The following is a 19,225-nucleotide window of genomic DNA, read 5'->3' on the forward strand; positions in this document are numbered from 1 at the left end:
CCAATCCTTTGTCCGTTGCAAGTTTTCTTGTAAATTACCCCTTAACTGCTTCCACACTTTCCATTCCATCACTTTTTCTTGGATTAGGGTTTTCCATCTTCTACTGTTCATCTTCTTTGGAAGTATCGGGCTTGATTAGAATATCGTTGACACTTTGAGGCGTAGAATTAATTTCCTGGTCAAACAAGAGGGCCAGCTTTTCGCCGAAAGCTCGAATTTCCTGCATACGATGTATATACTCAATCGAATCTCCCGATTCGTGTTATTTTGCCCCACCGAGAGGTCAAAAGAAGATAATTAGGGTTTCATTGTCGTCAGCATCACCATCATCACTATCGTGACAATGACATGCACCACCATATCCACACGCCTTAATAAGGTTTCTCTTTGAAACGAAAAAGAGCAAAAGAGATTGGAAAGACAAGGGATTTGCATTTTTACATTTTTTTTTGGGGTGGGTTCCTATCCAAACATTTACTGTATAACTTGGTTTTAAAATTGGATGGTGGTGTCAAATGCAAAGCACATGGGTAAATTGTTCAATTGAATATGATTTAGCTAGTTAACTTTACTGTTGATCCAATGTAATTTGGAGTTGTGGTTTCGTGAGCTTGTGAATGAAAAGCTAGCTTACTTTCCGCCAAAAAGAACAGGGTTTGAGGGAGAGAAGTCAAGCTCAACTTCTTCAAAAATTGAGACTTTATTAAATGCAAGATATTAGAGTAATGAGAAGTCTAATACTAAAACTTAAGCAATTAGATGAAAGGAAACTAGTTATATACAAGATACTTCAGAATCATGTATTTAGATGGTGTGAGATTACAATCAACATAAAGAAATCCCATTACCATGTTATTTTTAAGCATGACATTTTGATATGTGAACCATGTTAAAGCACCTCATGATAAGTTTAAGTGATCATACAAGCAGTGTGTGCGCCTGTTTTTTTTTTTTTTTTTCCTTACTCTATGCTTAAAAATTGAGAATAGTTATTCTTTATCAAATCGAACCATATTATTTGATATCTCACCTTTTGCGAAAATATTCACATGGCTCATTCAAAGCTGTAAATTATAGAAAAAATAGCAAAAAATTCCTATGTAAATTCGAATCCTCACCGCTCCTTTTGCTTCTTTCGTTCTCGCCCTTTTATTAGAACCCTAAGTGCTCTTCTTATCAGAACATAGCCTGATTAACGCGGACGATCACTTTTACAAGTGCAGGGATGGCGACGTGTTGACGCGTAGTGGATCCACGTGACGCGTGCAACCCTAGTCATGTGACAAAGTGGCAAGGGAAGTTACGTGTTGGACATGAGGACGCTTTCCTGGACAATCGTGGAGTTGCCGGAAATGTTCTCCGGTCACGTTCAAGTTGGCTGTTGTCTGGAGATTTAGGAGGGAACAAGATTGAGAAATAAAGCGGGTTGTGTACAGATTACATATGAGATTGTTCTTTGGTTTTCTTGGGGACGTTGGCAAGAATCGATGTCATGAGGTACAAACTTGCGAGTCTTATGTGGAAAACAAACGAGTAAGATGTGTCATGATTTTGGGGTCCAAGATGGGCAAAGTACTCGAAAACCGGAAAAATGTCAAAAAAATTTCTAAACTTATTGTATTTGTGCAAATTCTGTCATAAATATTTTATTGGTGTCAATTGAGTCCTAAACCTTTTACATTAGTGTCAATTAAGTTAATTCAGTCAATTTTGATCAGAAATTATTGACATAGACCTCGATAGTTCTACATTACATGGCTAGCGCCGACATTGATTTTTTTTTACTATTATTTAAATATTTCTAATAATTTTTAATTTTTTCCTTCTTTTTTCTTCTCCTTTTATTAGGGGCCGACAACCCTTGCCGGCTCCCAACCAAAAAAAAAAAATGCAAGAAAAAAGAAGGAAAAAGGAAAAAAAAAACAAAAAATTATTAAAAATATTTAAAAATATACATGTAAACACCAACCGTACCACGTAGGACAACCGACGTTTACGTCATCGCTTTGGGGCCAAAATTGGCATGATTGACTCAATTGGTAGTAACACAAAAGATTTAGAATTGAATTGGCACTAATAAAAAGTTGAGAAAAGTGTCAAAAAAGTCCTAAACCTATTGTATTAGTGTCAATTCAGTCATAAACCTTTTTTTGGTACCAATTCAGTCTTAAACCTTTTGTATTTGTGTCATTTAAGTCCTAAATGTTTTATTAGTGTCAATTCAGTCCTAAACCTTTTACAATAGTGCCAATTTAATCCTAAAAATTTTGTATTTATGTCAATTGAGTCAATTCGGTCAATTTTAATTGGAAATCACTGGTATGGACGTCAATTATCTTACGTGGCATGGTTGGCGCTAACGTGAATATTTTTTAATATTTTAAATAATTTAAAAAAAATCAAAAAAATGCTTAAAAAATTATTTAAAATATTAAAATAATATTTAAAAAAATGTCCAAGTTAACACTAGCCGTGCCATGTAGGGATGTCCACGTTAGCTATTTTTTTTTTTATCAAAATTGGCCGGATTAACTCAGTTGGTATAAATATAAAAAATTTAGAACTGAATTGACAATAATACAGAAGGTTTAGTACTAAATTAGCACCAATAAAAGGTTTAGGACTTAATTGGTACAAATGCAAAAGGTTTAGGACTGAATTGACACAAAAAAAAAGATTTAGGACTGAATTGACACTAATGCAATAGGCTTAGAACTTTTTTGATACTTCGCCCATAAAAAGTTTATGACTGAATTTGCATCAATTCAATAGGTTTAGGGCTTTTTCAACCCTTTTTCCCTCGAAAACTAGATATATAAAATTACGGACAAAATTCGTGTATGTCATGAAGACCACACATATGTGTTTATACTATATCCATATGTTAAAAAATGAAAAATCTAAGATTGCAACATACTCCAAAATCGGTGTACAAAACTATTATGATAATATTTCCTATTACCACCACGAATATAAGGTACTTCATCCTCAATCTAATTTTATCGTGCTAGAAGTTTCATAGAGACCGTAAAACGTGACGTGAATTGTCGGCACAGCATACATAGTTCATTTCAAGAAAACTAAACCGTGGAATGAGACTTTTCTTGGAAGGAGACTTTTTGGCTATAATGCAATCCGAGTTTAGAATGATGGGGCCATTCTAAAGTATTCCCACGTGCAGCAGCATAATCAAACTGAACTTCCTTATGTTGCCTTCTTATTTCCCAATTGAATTGTTAAGGAGAATCTCTTAACATCATAACAACTTTCCAACTCAGTGCCTAATCAGATTTTCAAATATGTTAAGCTGCCTGACTCCCTCCACTTCCATTTGTTTTTGGGTTTCTTTTGGAACTCCTCTCTTGGTGGGTTGAAGACCATATTAAAGCTCCGTTTGTTTCGCGAAAAATAAATGATTTGAAAAATAATTTTTTTAAAAAAAATGATCACTTATATCATGTACATTAATGAACGAACGAATGAAAAATATTTTCATCATCGACGCTCATTTTTAAACACAAACGATTGTCGGTAACGATAATTTTTTCATTGGCTAATTATTTTAAGTCATAATATGATATTTTTTAGGAAAATATTTTCTAAATTATTCATTATTCGCGAAACGAACGGAACCTAAAAGAAGAAAGAGAGAACCATTAGCATGGATATTAGAAGGGATATTCCTTGTTCTAAAACCTGGAACAGACCTTCCTCTGGCAGTCACATGCAAATAATAATGGTTTTCATGTGTTCTTAGCATGTTGGTCTCCCGTACGTCCAACGGTGCAATATAAATTTATTATACTTTAAACCGACGATATGCTTTCTCCTCTTGGGAACATTTTTGTTTAAGTTATTATTTTGACCTGGAAATCAATTTTAGTCAACCTTAACCAACAGTTTAACCTAGGCAAGTTAGCCAAAGAGACTGGTATATTCTGATGGGATGCTAATCCACCAAGAAGAGGTCAAAAGAAGACATTAGAGGTTAATCTTCATTTGACCCTGCACATATAACTAATGAAGTACATGTAACCTGGCTTTGAAAATCGCTTTCCATGATCACCACGTTTCTCTTGGTGTCCATTCGTTCCGCGAAAAACGAATGATCTTGAAAAATATTTTCCAAAAAATAATTGCTTGTATTTCTTACAAAAATGGTGACTGAAAATTATTTTCATTGTTGACGAAAATTTTTAGATATGAATTACCGTCGCTAATGAATATATTTTCATTCAAATGATATAAGTAATCATTTTTAGGAAAATTATTTATTTTTCGCTAAATAAACACAATGTCAAATGGATTGTTGCGTATATAAATGTCAAACCTGTAATATCTAACATCAAATGCCACATCTAATCTGAGATCTATATATAATCGATCATTAACAACATGAAAAATGGACATGTATTTATGTGGCATGAATATACGTAAATATACGTAATTAGTTTAACCCATGTGATATATATACACACACTTATTTGTCTTAAATCTAATGCATTTGTATCAATGTAGTTCTAAACCTTTTAATTTATGTACTTTAGATCTAAACTTTTTTACGATTTGCCAATTTAGCCTATCCCACTAATTTTGATCGAAAATCGCTGATGTGGACTCCATCCATCCTACGTGGCACAGCCAATGCTAATGTGGATGATTTTTTTTTTCTTGAAGATTTTTTTAATTTTCTCTCTCTTTTTTCCTTTCTTTTCTTTTTTCTTTTTCTTTCTTATCTATCTGCGTTCGCTGGTCGCCGGGGCCTCCACGACGCCCTCACCTGTGGCTAGTGATCTCTCTCAACCATTGCCGAGGCCCCAATGATCAGTGGAGGGAAATAGGAAAAAATGAAAAACAAATCACAAAATTTGAAAAAAGAAAATTGAAAAAATTGTCCACGTCAGCGATTTCGACCCGAAAGGACTACGTTGGAAAATCCTCCGAAGGTTCAAAACTAAATTGATCAAATTAGAAAGTTTAAGATTGAATTGTCTATTGTAGAATAAATTAATGATTTTCGGACTATTATTCCTTTTGTTTATATTAACATTTTGACTTGGAAATTAACGCTAGTCAATCATAACCAACAGTTTAGCCGGCGGAGATAGCTTTTGTTTAATCAACCTAAGAAACTTGAATCCTCAAATTCTACTGCCACAAAAGGGAAAAGAAATGGTAATAGATTGTGATATGATGCTTTCCCACCGAGAGGTCAAAAAGTTGATATTGTATTGTCATCACTTACGTCACCACTCTAACGTGCTATTACCTTAGTTTTTCACCTTTGAATACCATGTCTAGTGCAAGAAAATATCTCCATTGTATATATAAATATAATCAACCCCGCGGGTACCAAAAACTTAGAAGATATAATTAGCGATAAAACTATATATACAGGTGAATTTATGATTTTTTATTTTTTTTCTTTATGAAGCACAACGAAATATCAAAAATAATTCATTTTGCGATCTTCTATTTTGGGCGACATATGTGGTATAATTATTCTTTCACGAATGCAATCTCGAGCCATGTGATTCATCTCTTCCCGTTGAGTCCGCACTAGACGGTTACATTGAAAACCAAGAAAAAGAAGAAGAGAGACGAGAGATTGAGAGAGAGAGAGAGAGCAGAGAAGTAGAGAAAGAACATATGTCACACTCAGCTCGTCACGGGCAAACTAGTTGCAGAGCTCACGGGCAATCCCTATTTGGGAATTCGTCACGTCGTAGATGATCCTCATGTTCTGCTGCTGCAGATTGGCTACGACATTCAGCACCGAGTTCACATTGCTGGGCGCCGCAGCCATCGCCAAGCACGATAGCGATCCCGAGCTGCTGTGTATCAAGCTGTTCTCCAACGGCAGCTTCCAATCCAAACCCGGGAAGTGGAACGTGATCACCGGCGCCGTCGCCTCGCTGGAGGCTGTGAAGCACGTGCCGAAAGCTCCCAGGCTTGAGAACGGCCCCTGCACTTGCTTCCGGAACTCATCCCGTGTGGCGTTGTACAGGGGCTCCACGAATCGGGTTATGACCGTGTCCGAGTCCATTATGGTCCCCGCCCCGGTGTTGGGGTCGAAGGTGAGGAATTTCGGGTCCACGGGTGTCAAGACCCTGCCCACGCTTATGCCGGTGAGGTTGACGTAGTAGAGGGACGGCCGGTGCGGGTTATGGAGGAGGGGAGTAGTCCGGACTCCGGATGCTCTTGGGTTGGCCGACGGGGCCAAGTTTGAGAGAGCCCGAGAAGTAGTAAGATTTGAAACTGGGAAATATCAAAAATAATTCATCTATGCGATCTTCTATTTTGGGCAACATATGTGGTATAATTATTCTTTCACGAATGCAATCTCGAGTCATGTGATTCATCTTTTCCCGTTGAGTCCGCACTAGACGGTAACATTGAAAACCAAGAAAAAGAAGAAGACGTCTACACTCATTCTAATTAAAATCGCCTAATAATCGACCTCTCTTTTCTCATGTACGAAACATGCAATTCATAGGTCAATGAGATCGCATGTTAAATCGACTATAATGCCCATAATATTCAATTCAAAGCATGTTCAGACATTATCAATTTATTTCACATTTTATTAACATGTTCAATTGTCACCACATTTCTCTTTAAGTCAAAGGATTGCTCCGTATATAAATGTCAAATACGAAATCTCCACCATCAAATGTCATATCTTATCTACCTAAGGTCTCCTCGATGACAACATGAATTGATGGGTTATGCCATGTGGCATGTATATATAATGAAAAATTGTCCAAAAAGCCCGTAAGAAGGTTCAAGACTAAATTGACAAATCATTATAAGGTTTAGAGCAAAATCGACAAAATTAAAAAGTTTAGGACCGGCTTTTTTTGCTGCTCACCGACCTTTTTTTTTGCTAAAAAGTTATTTATTTTGAATCAGCCTTTACAATTAATACTATATACTAGTCGAATATTAAAAATCAGTTCTTGATGTATTCCAATAGTGAAAAACCTTTTAACTAGAATATTATGGAAAACTCCGTCTTCCATGCATTTATTTTTGGCCAAACCTTCGTCATAAAATCTGCCGACGAATGCACCACATCACATTTCTTTAATTTTACATTGAATTTTCTAGTGAACCAACATTAAAAATCAAATTAAATGTCTAGTTTCTGGCCATCGTCTCGTACTTGCAATGTCAATACGTGTCTTGTTTCATTTAAACTTCGTATCAAATGTAGATGGATAAAGCTTCTGCGTTCGAACTAACTCATTCATGGCGATACGAATGTATTTGGACTTCTACCTTGACTTTATGCCCTGTTCCTGCCGGTTTTACTATAAACGAAATAATGCCTTGCCATTTATAATGCAAGTTCACGCACCCCATTCCTTGGTGTAAGTTCTTGAGAAATTAACATAAGATAATGAAATCTTTTTTCTTGGAAAGCCATTTTCAGCTACGGCAAATTGGGATTTGAAAGCACAAATATAATCAAGCCTTATGAGCAACGTATTTGCTAGAAAGCACTAGAATATATATATATATATATCGCTGCAAAAAGCTAGGAATTTGGCGGGAAACGCTTTTGCGACAAAAAATTGGTCGTGCAAAATTGGTTGCCCAAGTTTACTCAGCATAGTATTTGGCGATCCATTTTTCAGTTTGGTTGCCGGAGGACATCTCTTGTGACCAAAGTTTGGGTCGCCAAAGAGAACCGGGGAATTCTTCGAAGTCATTTCCGGCATCTAAGGGCATGTATGCTAACCATTCTAATCCGAAAAAGTCATTCTGATTAAAATGACTTTTTTTTAATTCTGTTCCCTAGATGTGTTTTAGTGAATCAAAACGCGTTTGGTAACTGTATAAAATCTATGTTCCTAGAACAAAAACGCGTTTGGTAAGCGCACATAATTTCTTTTGTTGAGAACAATTGCTCTTTCCAAATTTTGTCATTTAAGTCAAATAATTATGTAGTTATATTGTGAAATTTCATCCTACATTTTGAATTAATCGAAAATTAATTCATATTGATTCTCTTAATATAAAAATAAATACAATAATCATCATAAGTCATTTTCGCCATTTATTGTGGGTTTTCATCCAACTATTTTGAGTTACCGGACAATCGATACGAGCAACATCCTCGTTTTTGCAAGGAAAATGTAATACACTGCCTTGCATTGGTGTGCGTTTTTGGTTCTAAGAAATTAAATCTCAATCTTAATTCATCTAAAACTTAAAAACGAGAACTTGCTAAGTGTTCAAGCTGGTTATTTTTGTCCTTTTCCAAAATTTTCTAAAATTACACTACGTTTAAAATACATAAACCTAGGCAAATCACAACTAGTAAAATCAAGTGCACAATCAAGGAATCATGGCATTAATAAATTGCATCATAAAGCCCTAGCAAAGCTCTAAGGTTTAGAAAAATGTGGTTCGGGTTTAATTTTAAAGGTGCTTATGATTTTCCTAAAAAGAATAAAATCTATGAAATCTAGGCACAAATTTATGAAAATGAGTTCAATCTAGACTAATCTAAGCTTCTTCTATTTTTAAGGATTTTTTGAAAATTTTCTTTTTTTTTTAGAATTTTTTAGAAGTTTTTATTTTAATTTTATTTTCTTGTATATTTTTCTTTGAAAATGAGACCTCATTGCGTTTTAAGTCAAGGAAAAAGTGAGAGATATTAGATTTCATTCTGTTTTATGATTCTCAAAAGTTATTCTTTTTTCCAGAATCAACTTTCTTTTGTTCTACTCCAAACCTATTTCTGGGAATAGAATTATAATTAGAATTAGTTATATTACCAAACATGATTCTCATTTTTTTTTTAATTTCAGGAAATAGAATCGGAGAACCGGAATGGTTACCATGCAGGCCCTAAATCTTTGGTTTTCATAAAACGTTTCTGTCGACCTGAAGAATATCTTTCGGCAAACAAAAACTTGTAGTGACCAAAATTTCTGGTCACCAGTGAAAGACCATCTTTGGCAACCAAATATTTGGTAACCCAATACCCTAAAAAACCTCCAATTCTAGCTCATGTCCCAATTGTACCTTTTGTCTCATAAATAATCTCCAATTTTAGGTACAGTCCCAATTTTACTCTAAACCTTTTAATTTTGTCCCATAAAAACTCACAACTTTAGGTCTAGTCCCAATTTTATCCTATGTTTTTGTCTCATAAAATACTCTCAACTTTAGGTCCAATATCAATTCTACCATGTACATTTTTTCGTACCATAAAAAAATCGCAGCTTTAAGTCCAGTTTCAATTTTACTCTTTTTTTTTTTTGGTCTTATAAAAGATCACAAACTTTTACTTGAGTTTTAAATCTGCCTCTAGCAATCATCCGTCAAAATCTCCCTTAGTGAATTTGCGTTCGTTTTCGATCTCTCATATTTGGGAATGTTTCATCTCTTGCGGGTGGAGAGCTCGCGCTCGTAATGCTCCTATAGCTTGTGATTGGGTGTTCTTCATTTGTCAATTGCCAATGAGAAATTTGGATTGCGGATTAACGGGGAAAGATATGTGATTTAAGTAAAAGTTTGTGACTTTTTATGAGACAGTAAACGTTTTAAGGTAAAATTGGGACCGAATGGTAAAAATGGGACAACATCTAAAGTTGGGATTTCATACGGCAAAATTTTTTTGTAGGGTAGAATTAAAATAAGACCTAAATTGAGAATTGAGACTAAACTGAAAGTTGAAGATTTTTTCATGAGATAAAAGTTAATATTGAGCTGCGAAGTAAAAGGGCAGCCAAAGACCAAGACTTGGTGGTGGAGAGGGTTAATTCATTTCAATCCGACATCCATTGTTCATCGTGCCAAAGGGGGATATCTTGAAGTTCTCTCTCGACAGAACAATATGATAATGACAGCAGCAGGACAAGTAATGCAGCTCCTAGCCTATACTCCTTCACTATTAAGGCCAAGAATCCCTCTCGAACCTGTACCCATGTTGATGCACAAGAACAATCAGAAACTTCTGTCATCTTCTTGTTAGGACCGTTGATTTCAAGAGAATCGCCTCTGTTTCTCTCCATCCAATCCCCACATGGGGTACCACATGCCATTTCGATCTGGCAAGACACGGAAGACAAAAAGGTGGGTTCGTTAGTGGTTTTGAGCGTGGATGGAACCGCGACCGTCGATCGATTGATCAAAGCCCGCGACAAGAGTTACAGATTTGTTCGCTCCGAACCGATTCCCAAACGATGATGTGATTGATTGGGATGTCATCGTAATTGTAAACCCGATTAAACAATGGGTTGTCCTCGAGGAACCCCCTTAATCAAATCGCGCTCGACAATTGACGAAATGCGAAGACGTTGTCCGTCCCTGATGGCGCCAACCATTAAATTCCAGCAAGCGGTGCTTCAGGGTTTGAACAACGGCGGGTTTTTCTGTGGTCTCCCCTCGTAAATACGTCGGTCTGCGCGTCTCGAACGTCGCGTCGCTTCAGACACGCACGCACTCCTGCTATAAAAGGGGGGACAGCACCCCCACCTTTTCCGAAACCTCAAAGCGCCCAGAAAAGCACCGAAACCACGTCCCAATCCTATCCGGAACTTGATCCAATCCCAGAGCTTTCCTCTTCTGATTCTATCTTCTGGGTCCTCCTCATCTCTTCTTGAGCCAAAGATACGTTCTTGCTTCGTTTTTCCTGTTCAAATTATGGAATTGATTCCGGGTCTGCCTGACGACGTAGCCCGAGAGTGCTTGATCCGGGTGCCTTACGCCGGATTCTCCGCCGTCGCGTCCACGTGCAAGGGCTGGAAGTCCGAGATAGAACTTCCGCAGTTCCGGTCGCAGCGCAAATCCACCGGCCGCAGCCAAACCATCGTCATCATGGCTCAGGCCGTGCCCGACCCGGCCCGGAAAACCGGGTTCTCGAAGCTTTCCCACGGCCCGGTCTACCGCCTGACCACCTTCGAGCCGCCGTCGGGTTGCTGGAGCGAGTTGCCGCCGCCTCCTGGGTTCTCCGGTGGCTTCCCCATGTTTTGCCAACTGGCGGCTGCCGGGTCAAATCTCGTCCTCATCGGCGGGCTCGATCCGGCTTCGTGGGAGGCTTCCGGTTCGGTCTATGTGTACAGTTTCATAACCGGCACGTGGCGGCGCGGGGTCGACATGCCGGGCGCGAGGCGGTCCTTCTTCGGGTGCGTGTCGGACGGGGATCGGGTGGTGTTCGTGGCGGGCGGGCACGACGGAGAGAAGAACGCGCTGAGGTCCGCCCTGGCGTACCACGTTGAACGGGATCAGTGGGTCCCGTTGCCCGACATGGCGAGGGAGCGCGACGAGTGCAAGGCGATCTTCCGCCGCGGCAAGCTCCATGTCGTCGGCGGGTACAGCACCGAGATGCAGGGGAAGTTCGCGAAGAGCTCCGAGGAGTTCGACCCGGCCTCATGGCAGTGGGGCCCGGTGCGGGAGGATCTCCTGGCGGCCAGCACGTGCCCGACGGCGTGCGTGGAGGGCGACGGGGAGGATGACTTGTACATGTGTAGGGACGGCGACGTGCTGGCGCTCAGAGGGTGCACGTGGCGGGCGGTGGCCAAAGTACCGGCGGACGTGTACAATCCAGCTCACGTGACGAAGTGGCAAGGGAAGTTGCTCGTGATTGGGTCTCCCAGATCTGGCGGGGCCCAGAAGGTTTATGCGCTGGACACGAGTTCAGGCAGTTGGACCAGCACGGAGTCGCCGGAAAAATTCTCCGGCCATGTTCAGGCGGGGTCTTGTCTGGAAATTTAGGGGAATTCAAGTTGAGTGCGGGAATCATGTACATAACAACCTGTAGATGAAAACTTTCGTTATGGTGTGTTACTGTTCATTGTATTGGACTCGTCACATCTTTGCGAAATCACGTAATTAGCGATTGTCAAGTGACTGCAAACGACAGCACTTGTGATTTTTCTGCAGATCATGTGGATGATCTTCTTTACTTGCGCCACATGATCGGAGCATATCCGATATCAATTGACGTATAGTTGAGGCATGGCCGTGCATCATTCTCTCGTATCGAAGCAAACTCCAATTCAAACGAGCATGTCGGTGTGTAGAAAACGATTGGCATTAGCTGCCTCGTGGGACATGCATGCCGAGGTTGATTGACTTTCCTAAATGGTTATGGGTACCGACCATTCTGACTTTAAGGAAACGAGTATAATTGCCATTCCCTTAAAGCAACCATGTGCGTATGCACGTTTAAGTGATAAGCCTAAAGCTTGTGTGTCGTGCTCGGGCATGTTTGCTTTACTTGGTCAACGATACATTCCCCTTTCGCAATCATACGGCCGCTTCTGATCCCGCCAATCTGCTGGTATTGCACTAGGGCTTAGCCTCTGCGAACAGTTGACCTTTGCGATCATCTTTTACTTGCTTTGAGAAAGCAGCATGGTCAACTGGCCACGTTCCCTTGCACTTGGTCACAAAAGCAGAGGACTCGCGGTAGCATAAGATTTTAGTTGGAGCCGCTTGATAACAAGTTGAAGAGGAAACAGAATGAAAGGAGTCAGAAAGTAGAAAAGGCGTTCGAGTCAGAAAGTTGGTGAAGATAATAAAGCCAGTAGCTTCATCTCTCATTCACCCTCTTAACTTTTTGCCAAATTGGCATGATTCGTTCCAATATCAGGTACTACCTACTCAACTCAAAATCAAGCGACTTGCTTCTAAAGGCCGTGTTGGGAACACTAGACGCACATTGTGAGATGAAGTATTAGCCGGCATCCACGTGATGACAGCGAATCCCTTGGGAGATGAATGGTAAGTATCGATGACAATTCGAAGAAAACAAATATGGAAGAGGAAAAGAGATACCGACTATGATCACCACACCTCTTTATCTTCTAAAATGAATGGATCATCGATCAATCATTGGCCAAATAGTTCATACGGCATGTGAGCTCTTAGAAACCACTCGCCCTGTGAAAGAATTTGGATGTCCAGTGGTAAATGATCCCTCATCTCATGCATCTGGAGAGAACCACGGCGAATTTCTTGTATATGTGGTGTTTCAAGTACATTTTCTCCACCTTCTTCCTCCCCTTCATCCCCATTTGCTCCCTCAACACTGGTTCTCTAAGCAAGTACTGGATGTTTGTCGCAAGCGCTTCAATTCCTTGACGACCAGGAGGGTGAAGAAGGCCCGTTTCATTATGATCGACAATCTCTTTTGTGCCTCCTGCATCTGTTCCAAGCACCTGCTCCATTTTAAGTGCAGTGAGCAAGGCAATATCTTGTTGATCATCCCCGTTGAAGTTGGACACAAGGTACATTTCTCAATGCACCTTCTTTAAAATGGTGTAAGATGAAACTAATTAAACGCATTCAAGACAAAAAGAAATTTCCCTCCATAACTAAAACAAGAAGGAAAGAAACTAAAAATTTCTGCAGGTAGAAGCACAGCCAATGTTTGGCGCAAGCAATCGACTCTTAATGTACTAGAAATTTGGTCAATAATCATACCGGAATGCCAAACGCCATAGCTTCAATTGTAACTCTTCCAAACGTTTCTCCCATGCCCTGCACAAAAACTCCAAAATTGATTGCACAACGACAGTAAACAGAACCAAGCCATTTGAATAAACAGAACTAAAAATCTAAGTGGAGAAAAGCCATATGTAAATCTTATGCACTTGCTGCAACAACCCTGAATTCATTCCAACTTCTCACACCTGCTACTGGGGCAACTGCATGCCCACCAGAATGGTTTTTACATTTTATTCTTAACATTTTGGTTCCGTGACTTTAGACGATTGGACCATAAACCAACACCTTGTTACTTCAATTAAAAATTATCCTAGCCAGTGATATCTAAGAATTCGCTTAATTAGAAACTTCCACAGAAAATCATCCAAAAATCTTCTTTCTAAAGTTTCTTTATCAACTCAACACCTGCTTTATTGCTACATAGCTGATTTACAATTAAGGCTAGAGATTTGGAGCACAAGAAGAAATCAGTGTGCAACAAAAGAGCATTCCAGATTTTTATGAGTGTCATGTGCCAATAAGATCCCTTTAGCAGTACAAGAAGTATGTATACGCAACGACAGCTTCTACTTTTTTCAATCAACTCAATTAGAAGAAATATATTCAAGTGTGGATACAAAATAATGAGAACTTATCCTTTTCCTTCTAATTTGAGTTCATAATTTGCACCAGACAATTGTGTATTTCAACATAGACAAAAATAAATCTATTTTATGCGGATCTCCCTACCAGATACTGTAAGATGCTCATTAAAATACCAGAAGTCAAAAAAAGGAAGATGTTTCACCTGTGAATTGATGACATAAACATCTGCAGCAGAGTAAAGTGAGGCAACTCGAGTAGTTGCTGGCGTCCACAGAACGGATCTTGACAAATTTGAATGCACGGACAGAAATGTCAGGGTTTCTTTCATGTATTGTACTTTATTGCTTTTAGATCCAACTGATCCAATGAGCACTTTCAGCACCTGCTGTGACTTCCTTTCACTATCAGACAATGTTCTTCTTCTTTGAGCAATGTGCTCAGAACTTAAAGCATCTATCCCATGCTCCCTTATTGGACCAGGCAATGACAAAGTTTTTCTCTTAGGGTTTTTCAAAGAATCAAAATAGCTGGGTAGTTCACTCACTGGTTCAGAATTATACCCTTCCTGAAACAATGCTCTCAAATGACTGTTTACAGTGGAGTTCAATTCCCCCTGGGCCTTGCCAAATCCTGCAGGCTTTTTAACTTTAGCACTAGGCCACAAGGAGCCATTATCTATCACCAAGCATGCCGATTCAAGAAGCAGAAGCTGGCCTTTTCCAGGGTTTATGCTACTCAGAGATATCAAAAGCATGTCGTTTTCCATTAATCCCATCTCTCTTCTGACGGAATCCCTCAGCAACATCTTTTTCTCCTTCATCATTTCGGTGCTGAAGGATGGGGTGTTGAGTGAAGAATGAATTCCAGCAACAAAAGCCAATTCATCATTAACAGATAATGGGACTACAGAAGGTGGATATCTCAACTTTATTTTTTCTTCTTCACACCAAGTTAGCCACTGTTTAGACTGCGACTCTGAAAGAAAAATAAGCATCTTCACTCGGTTGAGTACAGGTTTTGCACGATCAAAATACTCTCTCCTGTTCTCCATGATCCACCAAGAGATCTGACTCCCACCAGCCGGAAAGTGCTCAATGTAATGATCTGAAATAAGTCATGTCCCATGAGAAGAGACAGCAATCAAATAAATCCATAGAGTTTCCCTAGTACAATTAAGTAGGTTTTGTCAATTAACTCTAATTACCCGGTCCAAATTCAGCCATGTGATAATAGACATCAAGATAAAGCGACACAACAACATCATTTGAATCCAGTCTTATCCAGAAACTTCATTATTGTCTACTCCTATTCCTACATGAGTGGGAAAATAGGGTAATACAGATAGAACCACAGTGTTAGCAAGAAAAAAGTTGAACAGAGCTGATTAATCCGTTGGAGGAGACATGTCGGAAGGAACATTGCTTAGAGAAATAACCGACTAAGCTATTTTACCCAGATTAATCCGATGAGCGCAAAAGTAACCCCACATTCGAATATTGGCAGCAACATAGATGTGTAAGAATCATTTAGGGGAAATTCTCGAAAGTAATCTGCAGTCTGCACTTTCCAGTGTTAAAAATGTACCAGTCTATGATAATGCAACACAATGGAGCAATATTATGCACGAAGGAATGGTGCACAAAGGTTTGGTCCTATCTGCAATCCTACAAATTGCAAGTTTGGCCAAATAAATTTCTCCAAATAGATGAGGCTAATCCTGGTAAACCAGTCAAATAATATTAGCCATGAGAATGTTGATCATGCTCAAACTTAACACTCAATTTGCATTATTTTCACTCATATGTCAAGATACTTCCACCGTTTGAATGCCGCTGTGCTAGTCATATTTGATGTGCTCTCTTACTGAAGAACAAAACCATTGCTCTACAGAAAAATAAACCAAATACTTTCAATTCAACAACATCTCACCAATCCATGAAGCACAGACTGCTGATCCAGCGATCACAACATCAGATTTCATCCCGACTTTGAAGCTGAAGTCTGCTTTGTCTTCAAGCACTTTAATTCTTCTCCTAACAAGTTCTGGCATCAATCCTCCCTTCCTGCTAAGAACCACAGCTGAAACTGTAGCCCCACAGCTCAGTAGCTCTGTCGCAAGCTCCATCATGGATAGGGGAGCACCAGTCATGGAAAGCTCATGGAAAATCAACAGAAATCTTCTTGACCAAACAAGGCGAGCAAAATTTCCCTTCCTGTCACAGGTTCCTGAGCGTTTCTCAGGACTCCATCCCAATACTCTGTCCTCTGTCATGCCAAATGGACCAACAAGGAGACCATAAGTAGTATTTTTCTTGGGTATTTCGGGTTCCTGCTCTTCCAACTCTGTGCTCTCAACCTCCACCTTCGGTGCCTGTTTGCGCGCTTTACCCCTTGATCTACGCGACGATTTCTTATTCTTTTTCCTAGCAACACTTCGAGGAGATGAACCCCCATTGCCCTTGTTAGCCAACACCACACCTGTTCTTTTATTTTCTGTCATCCTTATGTGAGTCTCATTTTTTATTGCCATTGTACTGTGGTTGGCAATCAAATTTCTCCTTTCACTGTTATGAGAGTCAGGATCATGATTTCTTGGTTTATTTCTGAAACCAAGGAAATTGTTTCTGTTCTCACCATGAGCCCATCTGGACTGGAAATAAAATCCAAGGTAAGCCCATAGAGTGATCAAAAGCAACCAATACACCAATCTGTTACTGCGGAACCACTCTAAACTAACTCCACCAGTTCTACCTTCTCTTTTTGGTGTTCGGCCAGAATTCAGTCTACGAAATGTAGGAGAATTCCTAGGCGATCTGCCCGACAATGTGGATTTATAGGTGCCACCCTGTCTTAGCGACGATTGCCTGACAAAATTTCCTTGAGGGTCTCCTCTATTTAGCCCATCCTCCATCAGTCTCTGTTTTGTTTCCAAACTACGCTACACCAAAATTCAATCTGCAATACTTAGAGATGCCCTGACTCCACGAAGGACAAAGTACTTGAAATTATATGAAATCCTTCACCAGCACGCTCCTTTAATTTTTCCATTCTATATGAAACAACAGAGTAGAAACCAATATTATGATATGCGAATCTGGAAGACAACAAGGCACCAAATAAGGAATCCTTTGTTGAGTAGCAGTCATAAAAATAGAATATCATCCGTGATTGAAAGATACTGTCACCATTAGAAGTTACTAGCAATCTACTCGGCAAAAACACACCGGAAAAGGAAACATCCATCCTATCGGCTAGAAAGACCATAAGGCAAGACATTCTTAGCTCAATATCCCTCATTTTCTGAGGAACATTCCCAAATAAAGGCCAAACCGAGATGAGTCGAGAAACCAACACACGTAAAACACGGAATCGGCATCAATCACACTAAGATCAAACAACGTTCTAGGAACTTCTACTTCCGTTGACCCAATCACCATCGACATTGTCTCTGAAACTCAAACAATCACAAGATCACAATCCTCAATCCAAAACGGGAAACGAGATGCGGACGAGACGGTACCCATCGGTTCGAGCTCAAATCCGCGAAGCCATCAAGCCACGGGATTGACGGCTGAACCGGGGAACAACTATTAATAGACAGAGATACAGCTCGGAAAGGTACCGCTCCATGAGCAGACGACCGGAAACTGGAAAGTCTTCAGATTGCTCGCAGCGCACGGGCGAATCTGACTTGAGCTCACGGGAATGAAGCTCTTAGCGAAGCTCAGTGAGAGAAATAGAATGCTTGGACTCCAGCAACTGCAAGATCTTGGAAGCGAAAGCGACTTCTTCAGCTTCAACTGATTGAGAGCAGCTTCAGACAGACAGAGAGAGACAGAGAGGAAATAGACGAGAGTAGAAAGAGAGAACAGAGAGAGATGGGAGCAAAAGCAAAATACGGCACGTGCGAGTCCCACTCGTGTCAACGAAATTGGCATATGATACCCGACGGCGCAGGATAGTGTTCTCGGTGTTGCTGTGTCGTCGGTGGTGTTTAGTGTGGAGGAGCAAGACGGACCGGTCGAATCGGAACTATAAGGATCGGGTTCGGTCTTGTTTCGGATTTTAATTTTATGGAATTGGTGTCTTTCGGTTCGATTCCCTATTTCAGAACATCAAATTGCGCGAACTGGACTGATTATTTTTTATTTTATTTATTTGTTTATTTTTTAAACGTAAATTTTTATTTATTTTTATGTTTTAAAATGAAAAACCAATTTAATTAATGTGTTAAAAATTAAAGTTTCTGTTACTTACCCTTACTAATAATCCATTAATTTCATTTGACTTCCGGGGAACCGAATCGGATCGATCCCACGGTCCGATTCTCGATTGTAGGGCGGGATCCGATTGGACTAGAAATCGATCACCCCTAATATTTAGCTATTCTATCATGACCGTTCGATTACATATCTTAGTTTCCCAATCAAAGTCCAAGGCCTTTTTTTTTTTTTTTTTGTGTGGCCATTTTGAAATAAGAAGCTAATAATTCGACCTTTACCTTTTCTTTTTTGGATTTTTGTTCGAGAGAACAACTGTCGATTTTATGCAAGAATATTATAAAACACACCATATGATTATTACATTATTGCACCTAGTACATTACATAGGAGGCGACGTTCGCCCACTTAACTCCGAATTTATACTATGTTGAAATGGAATGAAATAGACTAATAAACAAACTATAATTAGAGGGTAATACAAATTGCGCTCCATTCAAAAACCTAACTAGTTAACAAGAAGATTTTGACCCAAAAAAAAAACAAAAAAAACAAGAAGATTCTCGTCGTCGACAATGGCCAGATCTTCTCCGTAGCTTTGTAGCGCAACATGACCCTCCCGCCGACGGGCATCGAGACTCGAAAGTTTGGACTAGAGGCATCGTAAACTTATATATAAAAGAAAGGACGAGAGAAAGCAACTTATTCGAAAGTAACTCGCCCATTTTCCAAGTTATTATTATTATTATTATTCGATGTATGGATAGTAGCTTACTTTAAAAGATAGTGTTTAAGTTCGGCCCGGTCCTCAAACTTTATCAATCAGTAAACAAATAATCTTCAAATCGGATTTTGCAATCTTGAAGCAGGACTCGAGCTCCACGGCTCTGCCCACGGTCCGTAGAGAACACCTCGAGCTGTGTCTAGGCAATTGAAGCAGTCGGATGATGCCA

General features: G+C 39.6%; 2 protein-coding genes across 2 annotated transcripts; one reads left to right on the forward strand and one right to left on the reverse strand.

The window, feature by feature from the left end:
* Positions 1 to 10,442: 10,442 nt before the first annotated feature.
* Positions 10,443 to 11,896, forward strand: LOC115738114 (F-box/kelch-repeat protein At1g80440). Its single transcript, XM_030670633.2, has one exon. The coding sequence runs from the start codon at positions 10,660 to 10,662 to the stop codon at positions 11,728 to 11,730; it is 1,071 nt and encodes a 356-aa protein (XP_030526493.1). The 5' UTR covers positions 10,443 to 10,659; the 3' UTR covers positions 11,731 to 11,896.
* Positions 11,897 to 12,526: 630 nt separating this feature from the next.
* Positions 12,527 to 17,871, reverse strand: LOC115737981. The gene is made up of 5 exons (XM_030670447.1): positions 17,573 to 17,871; positions 15,982 to 17,101; positions 14,255 to 15,156; positions 13,444 to 13,500; positions 12,527 to 13,178 (listed from the first exon to the last, which is right to left on the reverse strand). The coding sequence occupies exons 2-5, from the start codon at positions 16,961 to 16,963 to the stop codon at positions 12,939 to 12,941; spliced, it is 2,181 nt and encodes a 726-aa protein (XP_030526307.1). The 5' UTR covers positions 16,964 to 17,101; positions 17,573 to 17,871; the 3' UTR covers positions 12,527 to 12,938.
* Positions 17,872 to 19,225: the final 1,354 nt, after the last annotated feature.

This window comes from Rhodamnia argentea, chromosome 8 (assembly GCF_020921035.1).
Source record: "Rhodamnia argentea isolate NSW1041297 chromosome 8, ASM2092103v1, whole genome shotgun sequence".
Lineage (NCBI taxonomy): Eukaryota > Viridiplantae > Streptophyta > Magnoliopsida > Myrtales > Myrtaceae > Rhodamnia > Rhodamnia argentea.

Bases quoted from the DNA above. Each gene is read 5' to 3' on its own strand.
- LOC115738114 (XM_030670633.2), top strand. From the start codon at position 10,660: ATGGAATTGATTCCGGGTCTGCCTGACGACGTAGCCCGAGAGTGCTTG.
- LOC115737981 (XM_030670447.1), bottom strand. From the start codon at position 16,963: ATGGAGGATGGGCTAAATAGAGGAGACCCTCAAGGAAATTTTGTCAGG. The intron at 15,157-15,981 runs GTGAGATGTTGT...GACTTATTTCAG, and splicing joins AGTCTGTGCTTCATGGATTG to ATCATTACATTGAGCACTTT. The intron at 13,501-14,254 runs GTGAAACATCTT...GTTTTTGTGCAG, and splicing joins TTTATGTCATCAATTCACAG to GGCATGGGAGAAACGTTTGG.